General features: G+C 33.0%; 1 protein-coding gene across 2 annotated transcripts in view; it reads right to left on the bottom strand.

The window, feature by feature from the left end:
* LOC143192675 (zinc finger protein rotund) overlaps positions 1–25,414 on the bottom strand; it is a 450,170-nt gene that overhangs the window by 168,791 nt on the left and 255,965 nt on the right. For both annotated transcript variants that reach the window (XM_076398153.1, XM_076398154.1), the window contains exon 4: positions 18,135–18,243. In XM_076398153.1, coding sequence (XP_076254268.1) covers positions 18,135–18,243 — 109 coding nt within the window. The remainder of the gene's footprint in view (positions 1–18,134; positions 18,244–25,414) is intronic.

The raw sequence follows: 25,414 nt of genomic DNA, 5'->3' as shown, positions 1-25,414 counted from the left end.
CTGACAATATAGTGTGATTTTTATTGTTTTAATGAAATTTGTATTCTTGGATCTATAAAAAAGCAATTTTCTTGCAACAAACACGGACAGTCTACAGAAGGCTCTATTGCTGTTTTTTACCTTAGAAGATGTATATTTTCCTGTGACAAATAAAGATCATGAATGAAATCTTTGTTTGTTCTTCTTTCACACTAATTCAAACCTGCAGTGGAGCTGGAAGAGCTCTTTTGCATGACTAAACATGAGTTATACCATCTCCCATGACTTTGGTCCTCTACATTCATACCAAGTAATCAAGAGGCTTCAAATTGATGCTCGTTTGAGGAAAACGTTATTTTATCATAAATATAACAAATATTGTTGAGTGAATATACGTATCTCCATGGCAAGTTAATGTAACACATTATAAATGCAAATTAATATAATCATAAATTTATAGGCACTGCTGTTTATAATATGCGAATAGTTGGATTATTTGTATTTTGATAGTTAACAGGTGAATATAGAATATAGAAAATCGCTCATGTAATCAGCATTTTTGAATTCGGCAAATCAAAATACACGAGAGTAGTTTATTTTTCATTACATTTTCATTGTTGGGAATGTTTACAATATTTCATTTGTATTTTAAGGGAGGTTAATTATGAATAGGAACTTTAGGATAACATATTTTAGTATTCTAGTTTCTAAAACAAGATAATGAAAATAAGCTTCATTTGAGGATGACATTTTTTATCAAGTTACATTTCCTATAATAAGTAAGAAAACTAAAGTATAGGTTATCTATTAAATTTTTTTTAAATAAATATATGTAATGATGGAATAAGTTAGAAAATTCTTATATATATATATATATATATATATATATATATATATATATATATATATATATATATATATATATATATATATATATATATATATACAAAATCAACTTTTAGGGATGATCTAAAAATCAAAACACTATTTTAAATGAAAAGGTAATATTTTAATTTATTAGAAGGTTTATCTGAAAAAACTGGTAGCTTCATGCAATAATGGGTGCTAGGAAACGAATACCTTAAAATTAAGATTATACCCCAATAAATTAAGAGATTTGACGTTTGATTACTTTTCGAGAATAAATAACAATGATGCTTTGCTCCAGTTAGTTCTTTATTCCTTGAGGTTGAAGATCATAGAAAATATATAGGAAAACTTATGTTGATTGATGCTGATCATGATGATGATGCTGACAGAAAATCTTCAGGTAAAGTACACTTTAGGGAAAATTAATTCAAACATATTTATAATGGTTATATTTTTACTTTTGAACAAAACCATTGGTGAAGTAAGTTTCAGATGCTGAAAATAGAGGAACATTGTGTAACTAATAAATAAATGTTTATTAGTCAACGTCCACAGCAACTTCGATCCGGAGAAGTCAGAGCAGGCAGGAGGAGTTATTGAAAGTAAAATTAACTTTACAGCTGGTTGGTCATCAATATTACATTTGCCATCTATCCCTAATATTTTTTTATAAATTTTAGAAAATAGGAGCAATAAGTACTATTATATGATTTTCTTTATACAATATAAATATACTGACATGCGGAAGATTGATTCAGTAAGTGATCTGCTGTACAAATTTATAATCCCAATCTTATTCTAGATACTATTCTAACATATTCTAGAGATTATTATATCTCACTTTGTGTGTCTATTTATCAGTTCTTATGGTAATTTGCGTTTGGGTCTATTCACTTCACTCTCATCGCGCACACAACTGTTTCGCGACTGCATTGGGATGCACTAAGAGTCTTTCAGAGTTCTTTGACCTGAAACTTCGAATCACACTTGTTATGAGCCCTAAGAGGATATCACGCTGAATTAGTTCAATATATTTATTGTATTATATTTAATACATTTTAATCAGCCAATACATTTGGTTTAGTTTAAGCCCAAGCTCTGGGCGTTTTGTCACTATATTTTTTCCATGTTAAACGTCGGTCAAATGCATTCCCAGATATTTAACGTCATCTGCTTGCGGGAGTTCATAATTATTCATATTTAGCGAGGGACAAGTTATTCTACAAAGGGTGAGTGTTACATGAGTAGATTTTGTCTCATTTGCTTTCATACGCCATATTTTTAACCATAATACGACTTTGTTTCTTGTAGCTGTTATTAGATCCATATGCGAATAGTAGCATATATAGAAACAGTAGTGTTTCTTGAGGTCTGTTAGCCTGAGTCTGATAGACTGTATACAATAGATATAACAGTGGACCAAGAACACAACCCTGAGGAACACATTAATATATTTGATGTAGGTCAGTGTATTCGCCACTCTGTTTCACTATAAAATATCTGAGGTACAATTTCAATAATCCTAACACGAAGAACGATTATGAAAAGATTGTTTGTTTGAAATAAGTTTACATCAACGTCTCCTCCAATTTGATGAATAAACAATTCCTTTATCCTGTTGATAAATCTGAATTATTAAACAACTATTTTTAGCTTTCAGAAAAACTTCACCTAATTAATTATTAACGATATTATTTGAATTTTATGATATTTTACACAAAATAAACGAATACGAATTAATGAATATGTAAAGTTTCATAGAAGCACGCATCAAAAACATCTAATTAAACTGATAAAGTCCTGCAATAAGTTTCTGCTTGGTAAACGTCGAAAAATTAACGGCCTACAACTAACGACTCGCATTCCATTGTACTAGAAAATCTCGTTTTCACTACGTGCAAAAGGCACGTTATAATTTTATATCTACAAGTAATCGACTATTAAAAGACCAGGAAAATCTATCTAGCCAGTTTAATAATAAATTAGCGAAAAAATCTGTACATAAAATTAGGTGCGGTTAATTTTGCTCGCGTAACGTACAAATAACGTCGTCCCTGTGCGAAAATACCCCACAACCGAAGAGTATTTGCATGGTTAATCAGATGCGCTAATCATACTTAGGCCGTTTTTCAAAAACCCTCTAGATTTTATCTCGAAGCGGTCGTTGTTAATTTGGCATAATATGTTGCTAATTTCTCCTCGGGTAATTAAGACACTAATCTGAATGCGATACACGAATTGAAATGCCTAGATTGCCTCTATTAAACGTTTAATTAGACAGGGAGTCCATAACTCTGCTTAGATTACGATTCGTGGAATCGATCGGGTATAGGTCTATAATTATTGTTGCAAACGCTTCATAAAATCGAAGGTTAAACTGGCCGATGATGTCTTTACATAGATTAAGATGGCGCATTCTTCGTAGGTTATGTATTCCTTATTTGCCAGTTATATTGAGGGGACATTGGCAATCATAGGTTGGCATGGAATCTTTTAGTTTATTCTGTTGGTGAAAGAAATTATTTTATTAAAAGTAACATTTTGCCTAATATACGAAGAAGAATGGACAAAATAATATAAACAACCGACATATACACAGTATGAATTTAATAATAAGATGCTGAACTACCACCTGCTGTAATTTTTCGAGGAATAGATGCGAATAGAAGTGTTTTAATGACTTTCAACGGAAAGATATATTTTTGTACCAAAACATCAAACAAATGTTCTAGTTTGCTAGAAAACTACTCTATTCCAATGAAAAAAGTGGTTACTTACTGTAACATCTGCGCAAATGGGACTGTAAGTAAGGTAAACACATAATTTGTCACATTACACCACCCTACTTGGTTCTGGGGATATCGAGTACTGTATTAATCTCGTCATATAACACTGAAATATTAGTATTAACTGGCTTTTCAATAACGCAGAAAGGCAAATAAAAAAAATGGGTACTACTTGTTTTTTATGTAATTGCAGTTAGTGTTTGAAATAATAATTCACCTGTAATATGAGCAAATTGTAACCGCGTAACTATTGTTAATTGCTGGAGTCTTTTCGGAAGAAAATTTAGAATATCGCACGAAATGGCGTTCTCAACATTTAAAATTATTTCGGCTGATACTGCTGATATTGCAACAACAAAGGAAACACTACTTGGAACCGTTGCTGACGACACAATTATTATGGCAAACGACATATCTCTGCCTTGGGCAATAGAAGAAATACAAGTGACAGTCAACAAAACCTACAAATGGACGAAAGAATGGAAAATTCAACTTAATAGCTCCAAATCTGTCCACGTTAATTTTGCATTGCGGCGAAATAATAAAAAATTAATTATATCAAACGAATTTGCCAAGTTATCCAAGATATCGACTTCAAATACGAAAGAAGAATACTAAATCATACTAACGTGGAAGCAATACAACTGCTGGACAGCGCTCAGGATGTCAGGAGATTGAAGCGAACCAAACCATACGAACTTATATAAAGTGTATATCTTTAGTGTAAACTATAGTTTTTTTCAAATTTTATGTGATAAGTCGTCTTAAACTAGTAAGAAATTTTAATCATCAAACAACATGACAAACTGTAAGGACAACTATTTTCGTGCCTGAAAAATTACTTGCTACCTTTGTATACAGATGCTAACTGGCTTAAATAAAAATACTGGCACAAAATTTAAAAAATTTAGATATCTATACGTTTGTCTCATTGATCATTGGTCTACAAATATAAGAACAAATTCATATTCTCACACATATGTCTAGAATACTGATGATTTCTAATATCATATGTGATGTACACTTCTTTTACGTAACTTATTTACTACTTTTATGTTTATTCTTGATAGCAATTGTTGAAATGCTACAAGTTGAAATGAATAGCGAAATAGAAAAGTTCTCTTTGCGGTTTGGTAAACATTCTTCCACGGCAATATTAATGAACATTCGGCAAGAAACTGATATAATATACATACAATGCAACTTATATGGTGATGCTAACGATAGGATAAGTTAAGGGCGTATAGTAGTTCCGTAAAATGCCTGTTTAGTCTTAAGACAATCGACTATTAAATTAAAGTCCTATTTACGGCTGGACTGCTGCGGTTCACTGTGTGAGATTCCAGGTCTGTCCGAGCGCATATTTATTCGCAGGTGCAAAAAACTTGAATTCATTAACGTTAAACTGCAGTTTCTATTTCTTATTACAATGGATCTTTTCTTGTCACGAGTGAGTGTTAGGTGCGTAAATGAGTTTTGATGTTTTTTAACTTTCGTTTAACTTCCTTATTCAGAGAAGTTTCTGCTAAGTAAAGTGGTAAAGTGGTCATTGACTTGTCACTTGATTCTTATTATTGCAGTTTGGTTGGTATTTCAGATCGGTATGGACTTTTGATTCAACATCTTCAGACTAGTTGATTTTAATTATTCATGAATTCTCAACCAAAACTATTCAACTCCAGGCAGTCCAGAAAATAAAGGTATTCCGTCACTAACGACTTCAGCTCTTTACTTCCATCGTTATAGTGATATTTCACTGTCACTGTTGAATCCAGGTGTCGCAGGATGATATCTAGGTATATAAACATGTAATTTTTGTAAGGCCTTTGTGCCTTTTAAACGCTATCCAGTTACGGTAGTCTTCATGTAATATCACCAGCATTTTTTAAATTAAATTACATTTTTCACTAGATATGCTTAGTATAATTTTAAGTTACACTAATACACTAAAGAAATTCATTTTAATAGGCCTTATGATTGACTGATAAACCAAAATCTTTGATTTTAGATCAAGTTCAGAGTATCCTTCGACTCACCAGTACAATTGCTTGAACTTTGAGTCTAATCTACTCTGCTTTTTGTCTAACATGATGTTTCCAATTTAACCTATCTTCTGGAGGAATCGGGCTTCCGTCAACTAATATAATTAGGTTTTTGTCATTTCGCTGCAATGTAAAATTAACATGGACAGATCTCAAGCTATTAAGCTGCATCTTCCAGTGTCTGGTCTATTTGTAGATTTTGTTGATCGCTACTTTTACTTTTTCTACAGCCTTAGATAGATATACATATTTTGCCATGATAACTATGTCGTCGGCACATGTTGCAAGTACTACTTCTTTTGTCTGTTGGGATATTAGCAGTATAAAGTAGATACAGGAGTGGCCCCAAAACAGTACCCTGTAATTTCAATAGAAATTGACAGTACTTTGATACAAAATAAATATTTCTAGTTAGGAAGTCTGATTGTTTCTAACAATCAGAGGGAAAATTAGGAATGTTAATTCAATATCGAATATAAAGTTATAGAAAAAAATAATTGATTTTTTATATAGATTGGAAGAATTATAATTAATGAAAAATCATTAAAATCATTTTTATTATATATATTTCTCAACCAACATACTGCTGTTATTATAGCAGGGATATTTTTTACTAAATCTTGCCACAATTGGCGATATTCTCAACATTTATTCGACAGAGATGTCTTCCTATTGTAATCTGCATCTTTGAATTTGTTCTCCAACTGATTGTCGCATTTTAAGTAAATGACTACACTTCTAATAAGATCTCGAAAAAAAAACATGCAGAACTTGCCGACTTATCGCATTTGAAGAACCATGACGAACAGTGTCAATGTCCTTATAGTAATTATTTGATAATTTCTGAATACGAATATTAAAATTCAAGGACTGTCAAATGACGTTTGACCTTATTCAATATTCCAGTGCTCTAAAAACTTTCTATATGTTACACATAGTGTAAGATGTTTGAAATTTTACCGGAATATTTTTAAATTAGATGACTCAATTACAGAAAATGTTGACGTTACGAGCCTGTACGACGCGTTCTATACAGCGACGAAAAAAAAATCTGACACTACCGGGTAACGACAAAAGTAATTTCATGCATGTTCTTATATTTTCTACTTTAATTCATAAGTTTTCGATTAAAACGTTTTTTCTGCCACGATCATCCTTCGTCATTCCGTTTTCTATTAGACCATTGATAATATGCTTAGCGGTGCGTTGAGAGGATCGTGTTAGAGCGGGCGCTGTTGCAACACTTCGGTTTTACGGAAAAAACACCGTTTTTTTTTCGGTCGCCGTTGTTGTTTTGTTTTCGATGATATGACGGAATTCGATGTTTTCGATTGTTTTTGACTTTGATATCAATATAATACCGTTTTAATTAATTTATAAAAACATCTAGCAAAACATAGATCATATAATTAGTATGGTACGCTGAAAACAATGGACTTTTTAATATTTCTCAGGAGACTTGAAGAATTGAGAATAGTGGATTGAATTTCTTGATAATATGTGATTTTTTTTTATTACTCTTCGTGAGTCCACAATCTGCCCTATTGGCAATAAGTATTTCTTCTGTTTATATTATATATACATGGCATGTAGAAAATCACTTCATTAAGCAATCTTCTGTATAAAATATTATCTTAATTAATTAGTCTTATTCTAATGCTTATTCTAAACTCTACATATGTCCAGTAATCAGATCAGGTGGTGTTAAACGTTTTAGTCTACGCACTTCACTATCACGTCGCATATTTAGCTGATTAGCGAGTACATTGGGATGCACTGACACTCTTTCGAAGTACTTCACACAAACACGTTGGATTACACTCGTTATAGGTTCTAGAGGAATATCGCGTTGTATCACTTTATTTGAAATATAGTACGGAGCATCAACAATGGCACGCAACACCTTATTTTGGAACCGTTGAATGATGGATATATTAGATTTGCTAGCGGTACCCCATAGTTGAATTCCATATGTCCAAATGGGCTTGAGTATAGACTCATACAGCAATACCTTGTTATCTAATGATAACTTGGATTTGCGCCCAATGAGCCAATACATTTGATATAATTTTAGTCCTAGTTGTTTCCGTTTAGAGAGTATGTGCTTCTTCCAGGTTAGGCGTCGATCTAAGTGCATACCAAGATATTTAACATGCTCTGCTTGGGGGAGTTGACGATGATTTATATTTACTGGTGGACATGTTCTTCTGCGCAGGGTAAACGTTATATGCGTGGATTTTGATTCATTGGTTTAATGCGCTATGTCTTCAACCATAATTGTATTTGCTCCAGGTGGGTTTGTAGGTTTATTGATGCTGTGACTGGATCTTCATGGGATGCTAAGATTGCTGTATCGTCTGCATATGTTACCACAGTAGTTATTTTTGTGGTGGGCAGATCAGCTGTATACAGAAGATACAGTACTGGACCCAGTACACCACCTTGCGGAACTCCTGAATATATGGGATTTAATTCGGTATGTTCATCGCCTTGATTTACAATAAAATGTCTGTCAGTGAGATACGATTTTAGTAGCTGATAGTCCGGATGAGGGAGAAGTTTCTTTAGTTTAACCTGCAAGCCCGTATGCCATACTTTGTCAAAAGCCTGAGATATGTCTAGGAAAGCAGCCGAACAATATCTTTTGGCATTTAGGTCAGCGTTTATTTGGTTTACAAGTCTATGCACTTGTTCTATAGTCCCATGCTTATTGCGAAAGCCAAACTGATGTTCTGGAATAATTTTTCTTTTTTCTATTATATAGTTTAGTTTTTTTATGTATAATTTCTCGAAAACTTTCGAGATTATTGGTAATAAACTTATAGGTCGGTAGGAGGTCACATCTTCTGGTATTTTTCCTGGTTTAAGTATCATTAATATTTTAGCTACTTTCCAGATAGTAGGGAAGATAATATGTGATGAGTGATGATTGGTCAAGTCAGTGACTCCTAAACTGTGTTGTTAAGACGACAAGACATTTCTCCTGCTGTTGAGAATGTCGCGGGTTTGAATCTTGCTGGGGTATGGTTGTAAATTTACGTTTGTTATTTTTCATAAGGTAATAGTGCAAAATCTGACAAGAAAATCCATCCCAACAACGCCAGTATCCAGGCTGGGTAAGATCCGATGGCTTCTGGGATCTCCAAGTTGATCGTTTGCCAGTTAGTAGACTTAATTCCGAGTCTGTCCAGTCCAGATAAACCCTAGTTGGTAAAAAAGAGACACTAAAATATAACAAATAATGAATAGTGAGTGAATAGAAAAACTACAACCAAATATGCTACTCGATTGTGCCTAAGAATTAGATAAAATTGTTATAAATACTTAATTTTGCAATATAAAACAATTTAATCTATTAATTATAATATAAAACAAATTAATAATATAAACAATTTAATAATTTAATTAATTAATAAAATAATTTAATATAGCTATATTTTTTAAAAATATATCGATATTCGACACTGCTTCAAATAAATAATGTCTTATTCTTCACTAGCGACCCGCCCCGGCTTCGCACGGGTTCAATGCTGATACTAAATTAAATACACTACAGAAAAAATATGAACGTTGTATATAAAAACATAGCGGCCCGCTCCGACTTTGCACGGGCATAAAATATATATGCCTATGTCACTCAATGAAAACATGATTAAAATCGATCCAGTATTTTTGGTTCATTCATTACTGCCCTTGGCCTGCACGCATTAAATTTGGAGTAAAACAATTCCTCTTCCCCTATACTTACTATGAAGATTTCCTGCTATCTTTGGAATATCTAAATTCATACAATTTTTATTACATTACACATTTTTAAACGCAAATTTTAAATTTGTAATATCTCCGAAAATATTTGTTTAATTTACATGCTGTAAGGAACCATATTGATCTATATTAATTGGACACTGTATTTAAGGTACTTAATTCGATAAGGATTAATGCCGTATTGCTTAAAATAGCTTCGTAAATAAGCCATTTTCTCACGTAAAAAGTAAATAATAAAAATGGTTAATGTGGGTTATCCCTAAAAGATAAACATATACCATCGCGGACTTTTTTGTAGACCTTTTTATGGTGTACAATACTGTAGTACATTAATTTGATCTAACTCGTAGGGTTAGGCAGCGTTTTTGCTAATTGCTAAATAAGCCTAAAAAATAGGTTAATTTACGACATCACGTTAGAAACCTCTAAAATTAGCAATGTTGCCTTAGTATATTATGCATGTATTATACATATAAACCTTCCTCTTGAATCACTCTATCTATTGAAAAAAACCGCATCAAAGTCCGTTGCGTAGTTTTAAAGATTTAAGCGCACATAGGGATATAGGGACAGAAAAGGCGACTTTGTTTTATACTATGTAGTGATTATATTTACTCGCAACCGTCTAATTTTAATACCAAAATTCTATATTCTCTGTTTTTCCTTTTATGACCATCTCCACTGGTGTTACCTCAGATGCATAGTGAACTATAATTGCGTAAAACACTTTAATATTATCATAAACGCTGAACTTGTAAACGAAATAAATTGGAATAGCTTATGTTAAAGTTTCGAAGCACACAAGTTTCTCTGTGTCACTTTAACGTCTTTACTTAAAAGTTAAGCGAACAACCGTCATTTTTGCGCTCAATTGGGTATTAGAAAATGTGGCATAACGGGCGATGTATTATACGAGGGTCGCCTTTTATATTTCGGGATTTGAAATACTAAAATAATTATTTTTTAATATCTCTTATTTATCACGATGAGCCTAGAATTATGCAGTGACGTTTTGAGTCAACAAGAGGAAGAATTGTGGCGAAGAATAACTCGTCATTAAGGACCAAAAATATTTATATAAATTTTGCCAAATTTGTATTTTTGTTAAGTTCCAGATGTTTTTTAAAAATATTTTAAAGTCTCCTTTTTACCAACGAGGGTTTATCTTGTCTACCGGCTGGCGAGTGATGAACTTAGAAATCATCACAGAAGACATCGGGTCTTACCCAGCCTGGTTACTGGCGTGAGTGGAATCATTTTCCTTGTCGGATTTTGCACTCTTGTCTAAGGACAATCACAAATAAAGATTTACGACCATGCCCCAGCAGGATTCGAACCCGCAGCTATCGCAACAGTAGGAGGACCGTCCTGTCGCCTTTACCACTGCGCGAAATAATATGTTTTGATAATTTGATCTTTCTTTGAAGAGTAAAAAGTTTTGCGGTTGTATTATACCGAAAAAAAGTATTAATACTTATTTCAGTATACCAATAAATTAATGAACAACGCTAAAGGGTTGAACCTGAACATCAGTAACAGTTGGGGCCACGTAACAGACATTTTTTTACGCCATCAGTTGTATAATGGTTTTCTATTTTAAGTCGTAACAGAACAGAAGACATTTCAAGGTAAACCTATGCCGAAATTTTAATAAAACCCAGCTCTAGTCGGCGTCGGGACAATGTAAAAATCAACCGAGAACCGAATGGCCTTGAACTTGATATAGTTTTAAAAATTTTGCCCAAACGATTAACCAAAGTATCGTCGTCGCTCGGTCATTTTTTCAATCGTTAAAAAATGTTATTTATAGGAACATTAATGAACACGAATACCGAAAGCGCATTATAAGTGTTTATTGGGAACGTGTGCTGTTTTTAATAAATTATCGATGGAATTGTAATGGTAATAATGTACTGTAGAATTGGAAATAATTGTTTTGCGTATTTAGTTGGAACGTTCATAATTTATATACTTAAATAGTAACAGCGATAAGGATACTACAACTAACAAAAAACGTGTAATTAGGTGTATGACTTTTTAATATTAACAGATATTTCATTTGAGTTATAAAATTATACAAGGTTGGGAAAAAATACGTTTGGTTTTGTCTAATAGATGACTTCTAATATAAATACCTCAACTAACACATATCTAATAATTAAGTACAATTATACATAACAAAATAACAACTTCCAATAAACTTCATTATAAAATAACTCTTCCATGCGCAACATTTTAGAGAAGCAGAAGTTTTAGCAGGTTTGCCGATTCGGCTTATTACTTCAGCAAAAGATACCACTTTCTTTTCCTGTGTTACTGATACCACGTACTTGAATCTGCTGCTGAATCTGTTCTAACTAGACACCACTAAGATTTACAAAAGCAGCTAACAACTATCAAGCAAGCAGGTAGAGCAAGATACTTTAGTCTTTTCTTCATTCATTGCCAATCCATATGACTCTGTAATGCAAACTACATCATGCATAATGAATGCAATAGGTCTCAATGTTAGCCAATAAGTTAATAGCATCATATGTTTGTTGTTTGATTTCAAAAACCTTGCATAATTGGTACTATGTGAATGAAATATGAATATATATTAAATAATCTAATATTATGTCAAATAGCAGTGGAGAAATATTTCATTGATGTAGCATGCAGCTAATAAAATCTTGTTGAGACATTTATTTGGAGTATGTTCGACTCCCAAATCTGCCCAAAGGAAGTCAGGTGTCAGTGTATACGGCGAAAAGCATAGCGAAATTCCTCCATAAAATAGATTTTTAAGCCTGTATAGACTTATGTCATATAAATCTAAGTATGGCACAGCATAAGATTCTCAAGACTGAATATACTTAGGAGATGTAAGTCTAAGTATGGGATAGCATGACATTCGAAAGGAAATTACTTAATAGGGATATTTTTAAAGCATTGTGGAACATTGTGAATGAATTGCGGTAATAGTCGTAAGCAGCCAAGAATAATAATTTATTCCAGATTAGGTTCGTTATTCAGTCCAGTCCCTTGCCACTACAGCAAGAGCAGAAAATCAGCGGTCACAGCCTTAATTTTCTAGGATTTCTAGATATAAATTTGTTTAGAATGTAATTCCTCATTGATCAAATTGGTGATAGATCAGTTTTAATTTAGCAGAAAGACATTATTGTTAAAAAATAAATAAATAAAGTAGTAAAATAAAGTTATAATAAAGTATAAATTGTTTGTGAAAAAATTGTTATAAATTTTGACAGGTAATATGTCGTTATACAAGTGATCGCTAATGAAAAATTATGATGTCATTGGCAAAACAACCAACAATCAACAACCACAAAGGGACTCAGTCTCTAGCCGTCCCTCAGGGAATGTCTAGTTCTTAGCCAGTACGGTGCTATTGGTATTAAATAATAAACAAACTTTACTAAATAATAATAAATGCCGAAGGAATATTCTTTATAAACCTCTCAATATTTCAGATTGCTTTCTATGATCTTGTTTCATGTTTCATGTTTTTACGTAGCTGTTCACTGAGTCATACAACACATAATTCTGGAGGAATTCGTTCACCTTTTATTGAAGAGACATCAGACAAGCCATTTTAATCTGCGTCTCTTAATTTGTTCTTCAACTGTACATTAACTATCGCATATATACAATGACACTTCTAATACGATATCGGAGATGAACCTGTAGAATTTATCTTAAATATCGCATTTGAAGGGGCTCAAGCTTACAGATGTCAGAATGTAACAGTGTTCAAATCTTGGAGCCATAAAGAATGTATAGCAAGATAAACGTTAGAGATGGACAGAACTTGGTCTTGAATACGTTCATAAAGGGATCAACACTAAATAAAAAATTAAGCAGTCATGTAAAAATAAGTTAAACGACTGAGAATTGACTGAATTGGTCTGTGATATAAACAAAGAAAATCAAATATATGATTCGGAGGAAGGGAAATTATAAGAATTTTAATTTTTAACTATATCGAGAGCCCTGATTTGCCAGCATACACATTGATGTGTCAAGGAGTCCTTAGCTATAAGACAACAAGAATACTATTGCTGATAACTGAGGGTATAATGATGCCAGATTGAGCTCGAGTTGGTAATTCGGGGTGGAATAACGCAGGAAGATGACGAAGACGAATATTTTTAAGTAAGATTTACTGAGTAAAAATAAAAAAAGGTGATAGATTATTACAAAATAGTCAACTTAGCCGTTAATTTGAACTAGTTAGTTATTTTGGAAAAAAAGTGCTATTTTATATTTGAGTTTGGACCGAAAAGAGAAAAATATATTCAAATTTTCTTTATAAAAATTAAAAAACAATCAACCAAGCAATATATTCGACCGAAACTGTAAACCATAGTCCATAAAACAAAACCATTATAACGCACACACCTTACACTCGAAGTATTACGTAGGAGGAACAATATTAATAACAAATTTTAAAAATAATTGTTACACCTGGAGATACAATAAGTCCGCGTGCATCGTAATATCGTCAAGGTTATCTTCGTTACGTTAGGCATCCAATACATCAAGGTTCTGGTGGGTACTTTTTGATATCCAAGGCCACCTGATACACAGCTATTGTGTAAAGTTTAATTTTGGTAATAAGCCTTCTTACGTCACTAATGAATTTCGTTGTGTTTGTTTTGTTTGCTGTTCCTTAAAGGTACATTATGCCGGCTGATTTATCTATTTCCGGCATAAGGCTGTGATTGATTGATGTGTGAAGAAGGTCTTATAAGGCCATATAGATATAACATAATACACCAAATTGATCAAAATACGCGAAAAAAAAAACAACTTAGATAACCATCTACGGTGGGCTTAGAAGGCGATGACGAATGCTTTCAGACGTTCCTTTAATAGTTAATAATTCAGTGTTAATAATTGTGAATAATGGTTATTCGATTTATTACAAGTAAAGACTGTTCAGTCATTTGTTAGGCTTATGGTTCTAAATTATGTAATAAAGTCATTACGTTGAAAAGATATATTGAGTTTGAATCTAACTATTTTTTATTTTACTGGTTTATCATCAGTATTATTTTAACCAGATATTGTTTTCTGTGGTATTCAATTTTTTTATTTTTAAGGTTCTCGGAATTTTTTTATTTAAATAATATGTTCTGATTAACCTTTTCCTTGTTCTTGAAGAGCAATGAAAGTATAAGTTTCGAATAGAATTTGATAAATTGTACGAAAACTAACATATTTTATATAATTGTCATTTTATGCTGCTGCGCATTTTTTAGGGAATGAAGTAGTAATTTGCATGTGTTATTTCATGTTACAATGTGTCATATTCTGGTAAAAGTTCTTCGAATTCTATTAGTAACCACTGATTTTTTTGAAATGATGATGTTTGTGGTCATAATTATTGGTAATTTTTAGATAAATCAACAAGTTTCTTTTTTATGTAAATTCTGTTTGAAGGTAATTAATTCACATTTACATTTTTGGGGAAAAAAATCAGGTAATGAAACATTAATTACGTTAATGTTAAAATATTCGTATGAAAAATATTCTAAATAGGATTTCTAATCACTAGTTTACTATAATGGCCTTTTATTTTTCAGGATTACGCAAAAATAGTGTTGTCATTTCAAATCTAGCGTCGAATAGTATAGACTTTTTTGCAAAAAAAAGGTTGAAAGTTTACCGAAAATAGTGTTAGGTGTATTAGCCTCTTTAAAGAAAATTGTTTGTATATGAGCTGGTTTGTTTCCCACTGTTTAGGTTGTACAAACATAGTATATGATTCATGGGAAGATTATCCAAAAAATGCGTCATCGCCAGAAGTTGTCTAAACAATTCAGATAAAAGCTCTAAGAATTTCACTACATGAAGCTATATATTCTAACGTCAATTCTAATTGACAATAGGACACTAAGGAATGATGTGGATTTGCGCTCTGAAAATATTTATTATCTGAAAAGTAGCCAAAAAGGTGTCAGTATTAATTATTCAGGATGAAAATGAATTTTACCAGTGAATTACTTTAAAATTAGTAAAACAATAAGTCAGATTAAAATCTGTAATTTTTCCATTAATTTAAATTTATTAATAAAATTGCTTCATTTTTGTTTATTGATGCCAACTAAGGTATCCTGAGGTATAACTAAGGTCTACATCCGTGCTTAGATTTTCAGTTCTTTATTGGAATAAATAAATGAGTTATATGTTTAAGATTAGATTATTTATATGGGATAAAAAGGAATACTCGTAGGTAAAATTGGTATGTTGAAACAAATATCAAGGACAAATTAAGAAAAATTAAATAGTTACAAGCAAAAGAGAACAGTGACAGTTTGAAGCATTAAATATATAAATAAACCTAATGGCTAAAATATGAAATATTTAAGAATTACTAGAATCTGCTTAGAGAAGTATCCCTTTTATTTTCCAGGAAAATATATTGGTTGATTGGTCGAAACTCCTAGCTATCAACCTACAACAGGCTTATTTTATATCAGCAGATACTGAGACCAATGTGGAGCTACGGATTTCAGCTCCGGGGCTGCGCCAATAACCTACAACTTGTCTTTATGATAACTTAAATCTAGGTATATAAATAACTAGGAGGACCCACTGCTGTATTTTTTATTATATGCACTTCACTACACAACACTATACAAGATCAGATGGTTTGATTCTTTTGAGTCTGTGTCCTGTTCTGGTGGTATCCAAAACCTGCAATACTTCAATATTCTCATGAGAATGGAGTCTTTCCTCAGATCCCCTTGCAATTCTCCTGATTTCTTGACTGACTGTGGGTATCTGAAGGTCTCAATGTAGGTAATCAGTCCTACAGTATTTGGGTGCGCCCAACATACCTCTCAGGACTTTGTTCTGAAAAATTTGTATTTTCTTTTTGTTACTCTTTGCAGAACTCAATAATTGAACTCCGTATGTTGTATGTCCATCTAGATTTTAGTATTTGATTATATAATAGCAATTTATTGCTATTATTTGTGATTGATCACTTGTGATTGATATTACTGTCACAATTGTGATTTTCTTCCAATTAGCCAGTATGTTTTCCTATATTTCAATTCCAGTTCGTTGCTTCTTAATATGTTCCTTCCAGCGAAGTTTTGCATCAAGATTCATTCCGAGATATTTAGCGTTGTTGTTATATGGAGTGATAGTATTATTTGATGTTATCGGTGCTTGTACGGTCTGATTGTAGGTGATCTGCACATGCACATATTTACTTTCATTAATTTTTATTTTTCAAACTTGTCCAATTATTTATATTGTTACTTGCCTGTTGTAATTTTTGTGAGGCTTCTTCACTATATCAAGTGAAGTGTCACTTCATCAGCAAATGTAGCCGTTGTAATATTCTCCCTTTGTGGTATATCACAAGTGTAGAGTAGATAAAGCATTGACCCCAGTACATTTCCTTGTGGTTCCTTGGTTATACATTCTGGTTGTAATGTACGATTTTAATAGCTCGGTATATTGTTTTGGTAACATTTTCTGTAGTTTATGAACTAGGCCTTCATGCCAAACCTTATCGAAGGCTTGTGCTACATCTAAGGATATAGCTGAGATATAGCTGAGCATACATTTTAGACTCGTAGGCTTTTTCCATAACATCTGTTATTCTGTGGGCATGGTTAATTGTTGAATGCTTGTGAATAAACCCAAACTGGTGTGTTGGTATTAGATTTTTCTCTCTATGATTCTGAGGTGTATTGTGAATGCGCCTTGATATGTATGCATTTGTGACCTCCACTGCCACCTAGAAATTGATATTCCCATCAAAGAAGACTCTAGTACCACGTCAACACAGAAGCATCCCGTCTTCCAAGTGAGGATAATATCAGTAGACCATCAAAACCGGAAATGAGGGATATTTTATGTTACATAAAAGAGGCGAAGGAATAATTAAGCACTGAATTTGACACTAATGAGACTGAATACTATGCTATAAAGGATATTTTCGCAGAATATTATTGAATTATAATTTAATACAAGAACAAAAAGAATAAAAACAAATAAAGATATGTGGGAGTTTATATGGCAGTTTGGTATGCGCAGTTTAAAATAAAATCTTAAATTAATATTTCATCTGGTCCCACGGGAGACAGCGCATCCATATACTTTTAATTAAGTTTATAGTCGAAAGAAGGAGAAAAAAATAAAACCTAGGAAAGTATAATAATAAAACGCTAGACTGGGTATCGTAAAATTTGGTTTGTTTTTATTTTGCTGCAAGGGCCGTAAAAATATACTTTTATGTTTATGTCTATCCCATAAAAATTCTGCTTGCTAATCTTTTTTATTTTATCCCTTTTATTTTTTATTGCCGTCGAATGTAATAGAACCAGTCGCTCCTTACTATTTCCTAGCGGAATATCTAATGTCTACCAAAACGATTATCATAATAATCGAGCCATATTCGACAGCACCAGTCCAGATATGGAAATGACTTCACTGTGTTTTTATCAATTTCTTTATTGAAAACATTTAAATCGCTTTGTAATTACTAACACAAATTTTTTATTTCATAATCACCTTTAGCATCGAAGAAGAAAGTATTAATCCAAATAATCGCGATTTAAGCATATTAGTGAAAACAGTAAAGTTGTGAAGGCTTGATACTATACACCAAACTATTTACTTCATAACCCATGTTTTAAATTATTAATTAAAAATATTATGGGGTACTGACCTTTCTGCATTTGGTTGTGGTCATTCATCTTTGATTCGTATCCTTGCTTCCCCATTCCCATGGTATTTCTAGTCCAATTTGGATAATCATCCTTTCCATGTTGACCACACTGAAACCAAAATGATATATCGTTAGACAAAATACAAAAAATTCATAATTAAATAGACGATTTTGTATTTTAATAGAAAAAAAGCATCGCAGTTAAAATATTTTAAAAAATCAAACCAGTTAAAACTGATTAGCGAACACTTTACACCATAACAATATTATTAACGAATCATTCTGTGGTGAAAAAGCCCAGTTTTACTTAAAGCAAAAGAATAGATTATTATCTATAATAGTATTTAGCTTGAATTTTGTGGAAAGCTATTTTAGAACCTTTGTCGGAATAACGCGAAATCATTATTAATCATTTATTTCTAACTTGAAAAAACCGTATTATATATAGCTGAAAATGCCTTAAAATATTCTATCGTGAAGAAGTCACTGAAATTTCGTCGATATCTAATTTTAAATTAAAAAATGTAGATGGTGAAATATATGAACTTTAATTTCAATACAGTGAAGCAATATATTGTTTTAACATATCCGAAGCATATTTGATCCGAAGTTAAGGTCAAGATGTTCATGATAAAATTTTATTATAATCGCTGATAATGGGGTTGAAATGAAAGATTTCACAGAAGTATATTGAAATAGTTAGACTTATATATTTTCAAAAAACACTTTAAAATAATGGAAGATGAAGCAAAGATCGATAGGATGAGAAGTAAAGAAATAAGAAAATACTTTCACTATTGAGTCAGTGGAATAGTATAAGAGTGAGAAAGGACATGGAATTTATATATGAAGCAAGATAGAATAGACACACTGACACAACTGACACAAAAGAAAGGGTTGTGATAAGTCACAAGATTATGACCCATTTTTCGCATCTAGCACTAATTTCATTAATTACATCTTACATTCGATATGCTTAGTTTAATCTTAATTTACAAATTAGTTTATTACTACTACTGTTGTACTTGCACTAATATACAAGCAAGGCTTGTACGAGATTAATACATCAGTATGTAAATCCCAAATTAGAATAAACCGATTTTACTTAAGCTAAAGTTACAAATATACTTATACACTAAATTAGTTCGTGTGGTCTTCAATCTTCTGATTTCCTGCATGTTGTCCAATAGCTGTATTGCTTCCACGTTGCTGTGATTTAGCAACCTTATTTCATGTTTTTGTTTGGGCGAAATCTTCGATCACTTCGTGTATACATTTGATTTTGACATCATGATGCAACTCTTCGTTGGTTACGTAGCGATAAGCAATGGTAATTAATCGTAGAACTACATTTTTTAGTTTGATTAAGAGCAACCCCATATTTGCACTCCATAGGTTCAAATAGGCTTTTTGATTGACTGATGAACCAATCTCTTTTATTTTAGATCAGGTTGAGAGTATCTTCCGACTAATCAGTACAATTGCTTGACTTTGATTCTAATTTGCTCTGCTTTTTGTCTCACATGATGTTTCCAGTCTAACCTACCATCGAGATATATTCCGAGGTATTTAGCTTATTCTGCTTGAGGAATCGGGCACCCGTCAAGTGATATAATTAAATCTTTGTCAATTCGCCGCAGCGCAATATTAACATGGGCAGATTTGGAGCTATTAAGCTGTATTTTCTAGTCTTTAGTCCATTTGTAGATCTTGTTGACCGCTTCTCGTACTTTTTATATAGCCTTAGACAGAGATACATATTTACCATTATAACTGTGTCGTCAGCAAATGTTCCAAGTACTGTTACTTTTGTCAGGATATCAGATCAGATATAGAAATGGTCCCAAGACACTACCTTGCGGAAATCCAGTCGAAATATAGTTTATAATGCTCCTTCGAGAAATTTCTTTCGAAAGGATATACGTTTTCGAATGCCTTTTTAATAACCGCTATTATTCCGTATACTTGGTCGATTGTCGAATGGTGATTCCGAGATCGAAACTGGAAATATGGTTTTTCTATTAGCAGTTTCTCAAATAATTTTGATATCGCCGGAGCAGCGAAATAGGCCTGTAAGATCCAACTTGTTCTAACGGTTTGTCATGTTTTTTAAGCAAAATTATTCGAGCACCCTTAAGATATTCCGGAACATATCCAGCACTAACAGTAATTATTATTTCTTCATTTTGGGAGGCACATAGATTTTTTTTGTTCGTTGTCTACCTTGGTGAGGCCAAAACTATTAATGGAGTGAGCGAGTTTCATCAAGGCAATTCATTGGGTCACAAGCCGATCGGTTTGATGACCAACCATTAGTTCGCCGTTAGTTGTTACCATATAGTTCAGATTTGCACCCCAATGAGCACCGGCTGTTTTGGGGATCTTAGAAGATTGCTTGAAACCTATTTTAACGTAAAGACAAATAGTTCTAGGTAAATAATATAAAAATTATACGAACGCTGGATTGACATTGCAGTAGGGTATCACAATGAAACAAAATAATGGAAATATTCAAGTAATAATGACGATATTATCATGTTTTCAGATGTTTGGCTTTCACTGCCATCCATTTATTATTAACATAACTTACTAAATGTTTTAATTACTCCTAATTGGTAAATGTAAAATTTTCCTTGTCATTTTAAAGTAATAACGTTAATTTATGGCTTAGAGGAATTCGAATTTTCTACTATTAAAATATTTGTTCCGTACGTCTATTTTTCATCGTAGCACACGGACTGTTATTACCTTTAATTAACTATAATTAGGACATTTGGCGGGAATCGATCGTATTTTATTATATGCTAAATTTAATAAATAAATAAATCTATCAATTTCCACGGATTCCAACAGTTTAATCTCAATAAAGCTTACAGAGAGTAGGGTCGAGATGGTAATGTCTGCGGTATGATGTACCGTTAGACACACAATACTTGAATTTTTTTCACTGCGAAAAGCTACTAAAACCAGGAAGAAGCCTTAAGCTTAAGTAATTCCTTAGAGACAATATATAAGGGTGGTCAGGATTAAATAAGGTAAGGCCAGTGCATTTGCTAACTACAAGTGATGTATTTCAACAATTCTCATAGTCCGGTCAGGAACATAGTCGAAACAAAAGAATACCTTGAATTGCCTCTGCAAATATACCTACACTGTTGAAATGCGTGCATTCTAAAGAGGTTCTGGGAGAAATAAGGACTCTTAAGGAAGAAAATGCACACAAGGCCATCATGAGCAATCATGAGCCTAGTCAAAATATGTAATGACAGTCATCTCGAACATTTCTCAGGAAAATTGCCCAAGTCATAATAGTGGATAAACCATCACAGGATGGGACCTCGTATAGACATATAAGGCTAATACATAATACCACTAATATAATAATACCAATAATTGATAAAATAACACACTGAGAACCTACCACTTAGTGATGACACTGTCCTCCCAGTGAATTTTGACCCAAAAACTGCTTCGTCCCATGTCCAAAGCCATTTGAATACTATCGAGAAATGCTCTAACCGATGGAGAATAAAGACAAACCAAAATAAGTACCCTCGGGTTAGTTATACTCGGAGAAGAAAACCTGTCAGTCGATAAAATTATACTTGGATCGTAGATTAACTTGGCAGAAGCACATCTGGACCAAATATATGTAAATGACTGAATGGCAGGCTCCGCAGTGTTATCAATTCCGCACCAACAATCACATTAATACATTATTTCTAATTTTTGTATGTTCTCTTCAGTATTAAAATCCTAAATTTATTCCTGTGTTTCTTTTATTAAGAGGCTCCTTGGGAATTTTTTGGGAATATTCTAGTGGTTCGTGGGCTGAAAATGATTAAGAAACGCTACTGTAGAGGGAGGAGAGCTACAGAAGCTCTCTCATTAAGAAGATGGACAACGCAGTGGCGCTTACTCTTCTGGCAGAACAGAAGACGGAATTTCCTCTGACGATACCATACTTTATTGTCGCCCCTAATAGGATATTTAATTAGTATCGACGCGATAAGGAGGAGGTGGAGGAGGATCTGTGTCAGTCTCCATGCGATTTCTGTTTTTCATATTCTCGACGAACGAAAAAAATCGTATCACCGATCAAAGCGCCGAGCACAGAAAAAAATCCACACGGTAGTAGCACGGACGGGCGACCGAGAGAGAGGGGAGGGCGAAAGAGAGAGAGACGGAGTGAGGGACGCAGAGACGGAGAAAAAAAGAAATAAGGCGGCTATGAAAAAGAGTCTGCCGGGGCCGAGGCGGGGACGGAGGGAATAGACTCGCGACCTTGCCGTTGCCATGACTACGAGACAACGCTTACCCCCGCGCGCCGCGTCTGTCTACCCCTCTGGCCCACGAAAAACCCTCCCCGCGACCCGACGCCCCCCCTTCCCCTCACCGCCGGGGCCCCGGCGAGCAGACGGCGGTGTTACTTTGAACCTGCTGCTCGTTACTGCTGGAAAAAATACACTTGTCAACAAATGTGGCGGTTGATTCGGCCGGGGCGGATATTTTTACATTACGGTCGGATCTAATGGAGACAGACATCGAAATCAATTACTAGGCCACGTCTCGATAAGTAAATCGACGAAATATCTCGGTAAATAAATCAATGCGTCGCGATGGTGAAGGAAATGTCTCGGTATTGTCGGGACACAGACGTAGAAAAAAATTGGGCTCGGCAATTAGGGGCATAGCTGAAAGAGGCAGGAGTATATTATAATAATTTTACCTTTTGTGTATGGCTATCATGCTAATTCGACTTCATTTACTTCGTGTAGTTCTTTTATACGATGTCTACGCTGATTTTTGCTAATGTTTCACTTTAGTTTTGTTAGCAACAACATTCATAATTAAATATTTATGTCATTTATATATAATTATATTGTGCTAGATTAATTCATAATACTGCTGGTATACAATTATTTGAGGTCAGTCATACAAGAGAAGAAATGAAAGTGAGATCGACAAAGTTTCTCTAACATGGCCTTTATTTTGTTATTTATTTGCAAACGCTTATTTTGTCAATTGTTTTATGGTTTAGAATTGGACACCGTTAGAGTCTGATATCTCAAAAGAATTCCGAATAGGGAAATTTAAGTTTAATGCGTTCTATTTTATTACCATTTTAATTAACGTGTCCAAGAAACTGATTCAGCGCGATATCCCCATAGAATCCATAACGAATGTGACTCTGAAAGACAATTAGCGCATCCCAATGATAGAATAAGATTTAGATTATAAGTTGTACAGAAGATCACTTACTGAAGTGATCTTTTACATGTCAATATGGTTATATTATATAACTAAGTATTATATTATAATACTTATTGCCCACAGGTAGATTGTTGACGTTCTGATCTGCTTTTTGCTTTACATCGTGTTTCCAATTTAATCTGCCATTAAGATAGATGCCAAAGTTTTTCGGTGATGTTGCCTGGGGAATCGGGAACCCGTCAAGTGATAATAAGATTAATAAGATTTTTATCATTTTGCAAGATGATAACAAGGGTGTGTAATATTACAGATACAACTGTAGGACTATGCAGAATGGGGTTAAAGTTATGTAGAATTATCACAGGGAAATTACTTTCATTGTTTCCATAATAAAATGATATCGTAATAATATTCCTCCAAGTGTCAATTTTTTTCGAACAAATATTTTTCGTAATAAACAATTTCAAAAACTATAAAAAACTCATTTTATTTAAACGTGATTATATTTTAAAAAATAGAAGAGATCTTAAATACTTCATTGTGTTGGGAAGTGTATACTTTCGGTAATACACCTTGATGGAGCGAAATTTGTTATAGCGAATTTGGAACGACCCGAAGGCTTCCAAAGGGAACGGAGAGAAAACCTGCCGAGGGCAAGTGGAAACTTTTTTTTGCCCGTTAAACAAAATCGAACTTATTCAATTTCTGGGATAAGAAGGTGGTTGACCTCCCCTACAGCCGAATGCATGACGGCGGTGGTATGAGTACGATCATTGCAGATTAAAAAAGGACCTCTGCAGGAATTGATTAAAGTACACACTTTCGGAACGATCGAATTTATTTAATAGATATTTTTAGTTATATCTCTTCGAATATTTCACGTAATTTAATCATGTTTCACGTTTACAATTTATTATATTTTCGTGCTTGATTATTAACTAAATTAATTGGGCTCCAAACAAATCTCATTTATTTTTATAATATTAGATAGATAATATACTCTATTCAAAACAGTAGTGACACACGTAATCAATATGTATCTGTGGAAAGTTGTAAATTCGTATTACAGTCAGACAATATTTTCTTTATCATTTTATTCTATTTGAAAAAAGATAGAACGCTGTTAGAGAAGTTCGAACATGTAACGAAAGAGCCTGCAAAAATTGTTCGTTTGTCAAACATTTGCAAAATTATTGAAAATATTGTAATTACGGGTTATAAACTAGCAAACATAATCGCCGCCCTTATTATTGAAAATATTTTTTGCGCGTTGCAGCTGCACTGTATATTATAACGGACACGGTCACTAAAGCATCTTCACTACATAGTATAAAACAAAGTCGCCTTTTCTGTCCCTATATCCATATGTGCGCTTAAATCTTTAAAACTACGCAACGGATTTTGATGCGGTTTTTTTCAATAGATAGAGTGATTCAAGAGGAAGGTTTATATGTATAATACATGCATAATATACTAAGGCAACATTGCTAATTTTAGAGGTTTCTAACGTGATGTCGTAAATTAACCTATTTTTTAGGCTTATTTAGCAATTAGCAAAAACGCTGCCTAACCCTACGAGTTAGATCAAATTAATGTACTACAGTATTGTACACCATAAAAAGGTCTACAAAAAAATCCGCGATGGTATATGTTTATCTTTTAGGGATAACCCGCATTAACCATTTTTATTGTTTACTTTTTACGTGAGAAAATGGCTTATTTACGAAGCTATTTTAAGCAATACGGCATTAATCCTTATCGAATTAAGTACCTTAAATACAGTGTGCAATTAATATAGATCAATATGGTTCCTTACAGCATGTAAATTAAACAAATATTTTCGGAGATATTACAAATTTAAAATTTGCGTTTAAAAATGTGTAATGTAATAAAAATTGTATGAATTTAGATATTCCAAAGATAGCAGGAAATCTTCATAGTAAGTATAGGGGAAGAGGAATTGTTTTACTCCAAATTTAATGCGTGCAGGCCAAGGGCAGTAATGAATGAACCAAAAATACTGGATCGATTTTAATCATGTTTTCATTGAGTGACATAGGCATATA

This window comes from Rhynchophorus ferrugineus, unplaced genomic scaffold, assembly GCF_030347505.1.
Source record: "Rhynchophorus ferrugineus isolate W39M unplaced genomic scaffold, kcgeb_rfMv2 rfM3, whole genome shotgun sequence".
NCBI classification, from domain to species: Eukaryota; Metazoa; Arthropoda; class Insecta; order Coleoptera; family Curculionidae; genus Rhynchophorus; species Rhynchophorus ferrugineus.
This window is presented reverse-complemented; position numbering and strand designations above follow the sequence as displayed.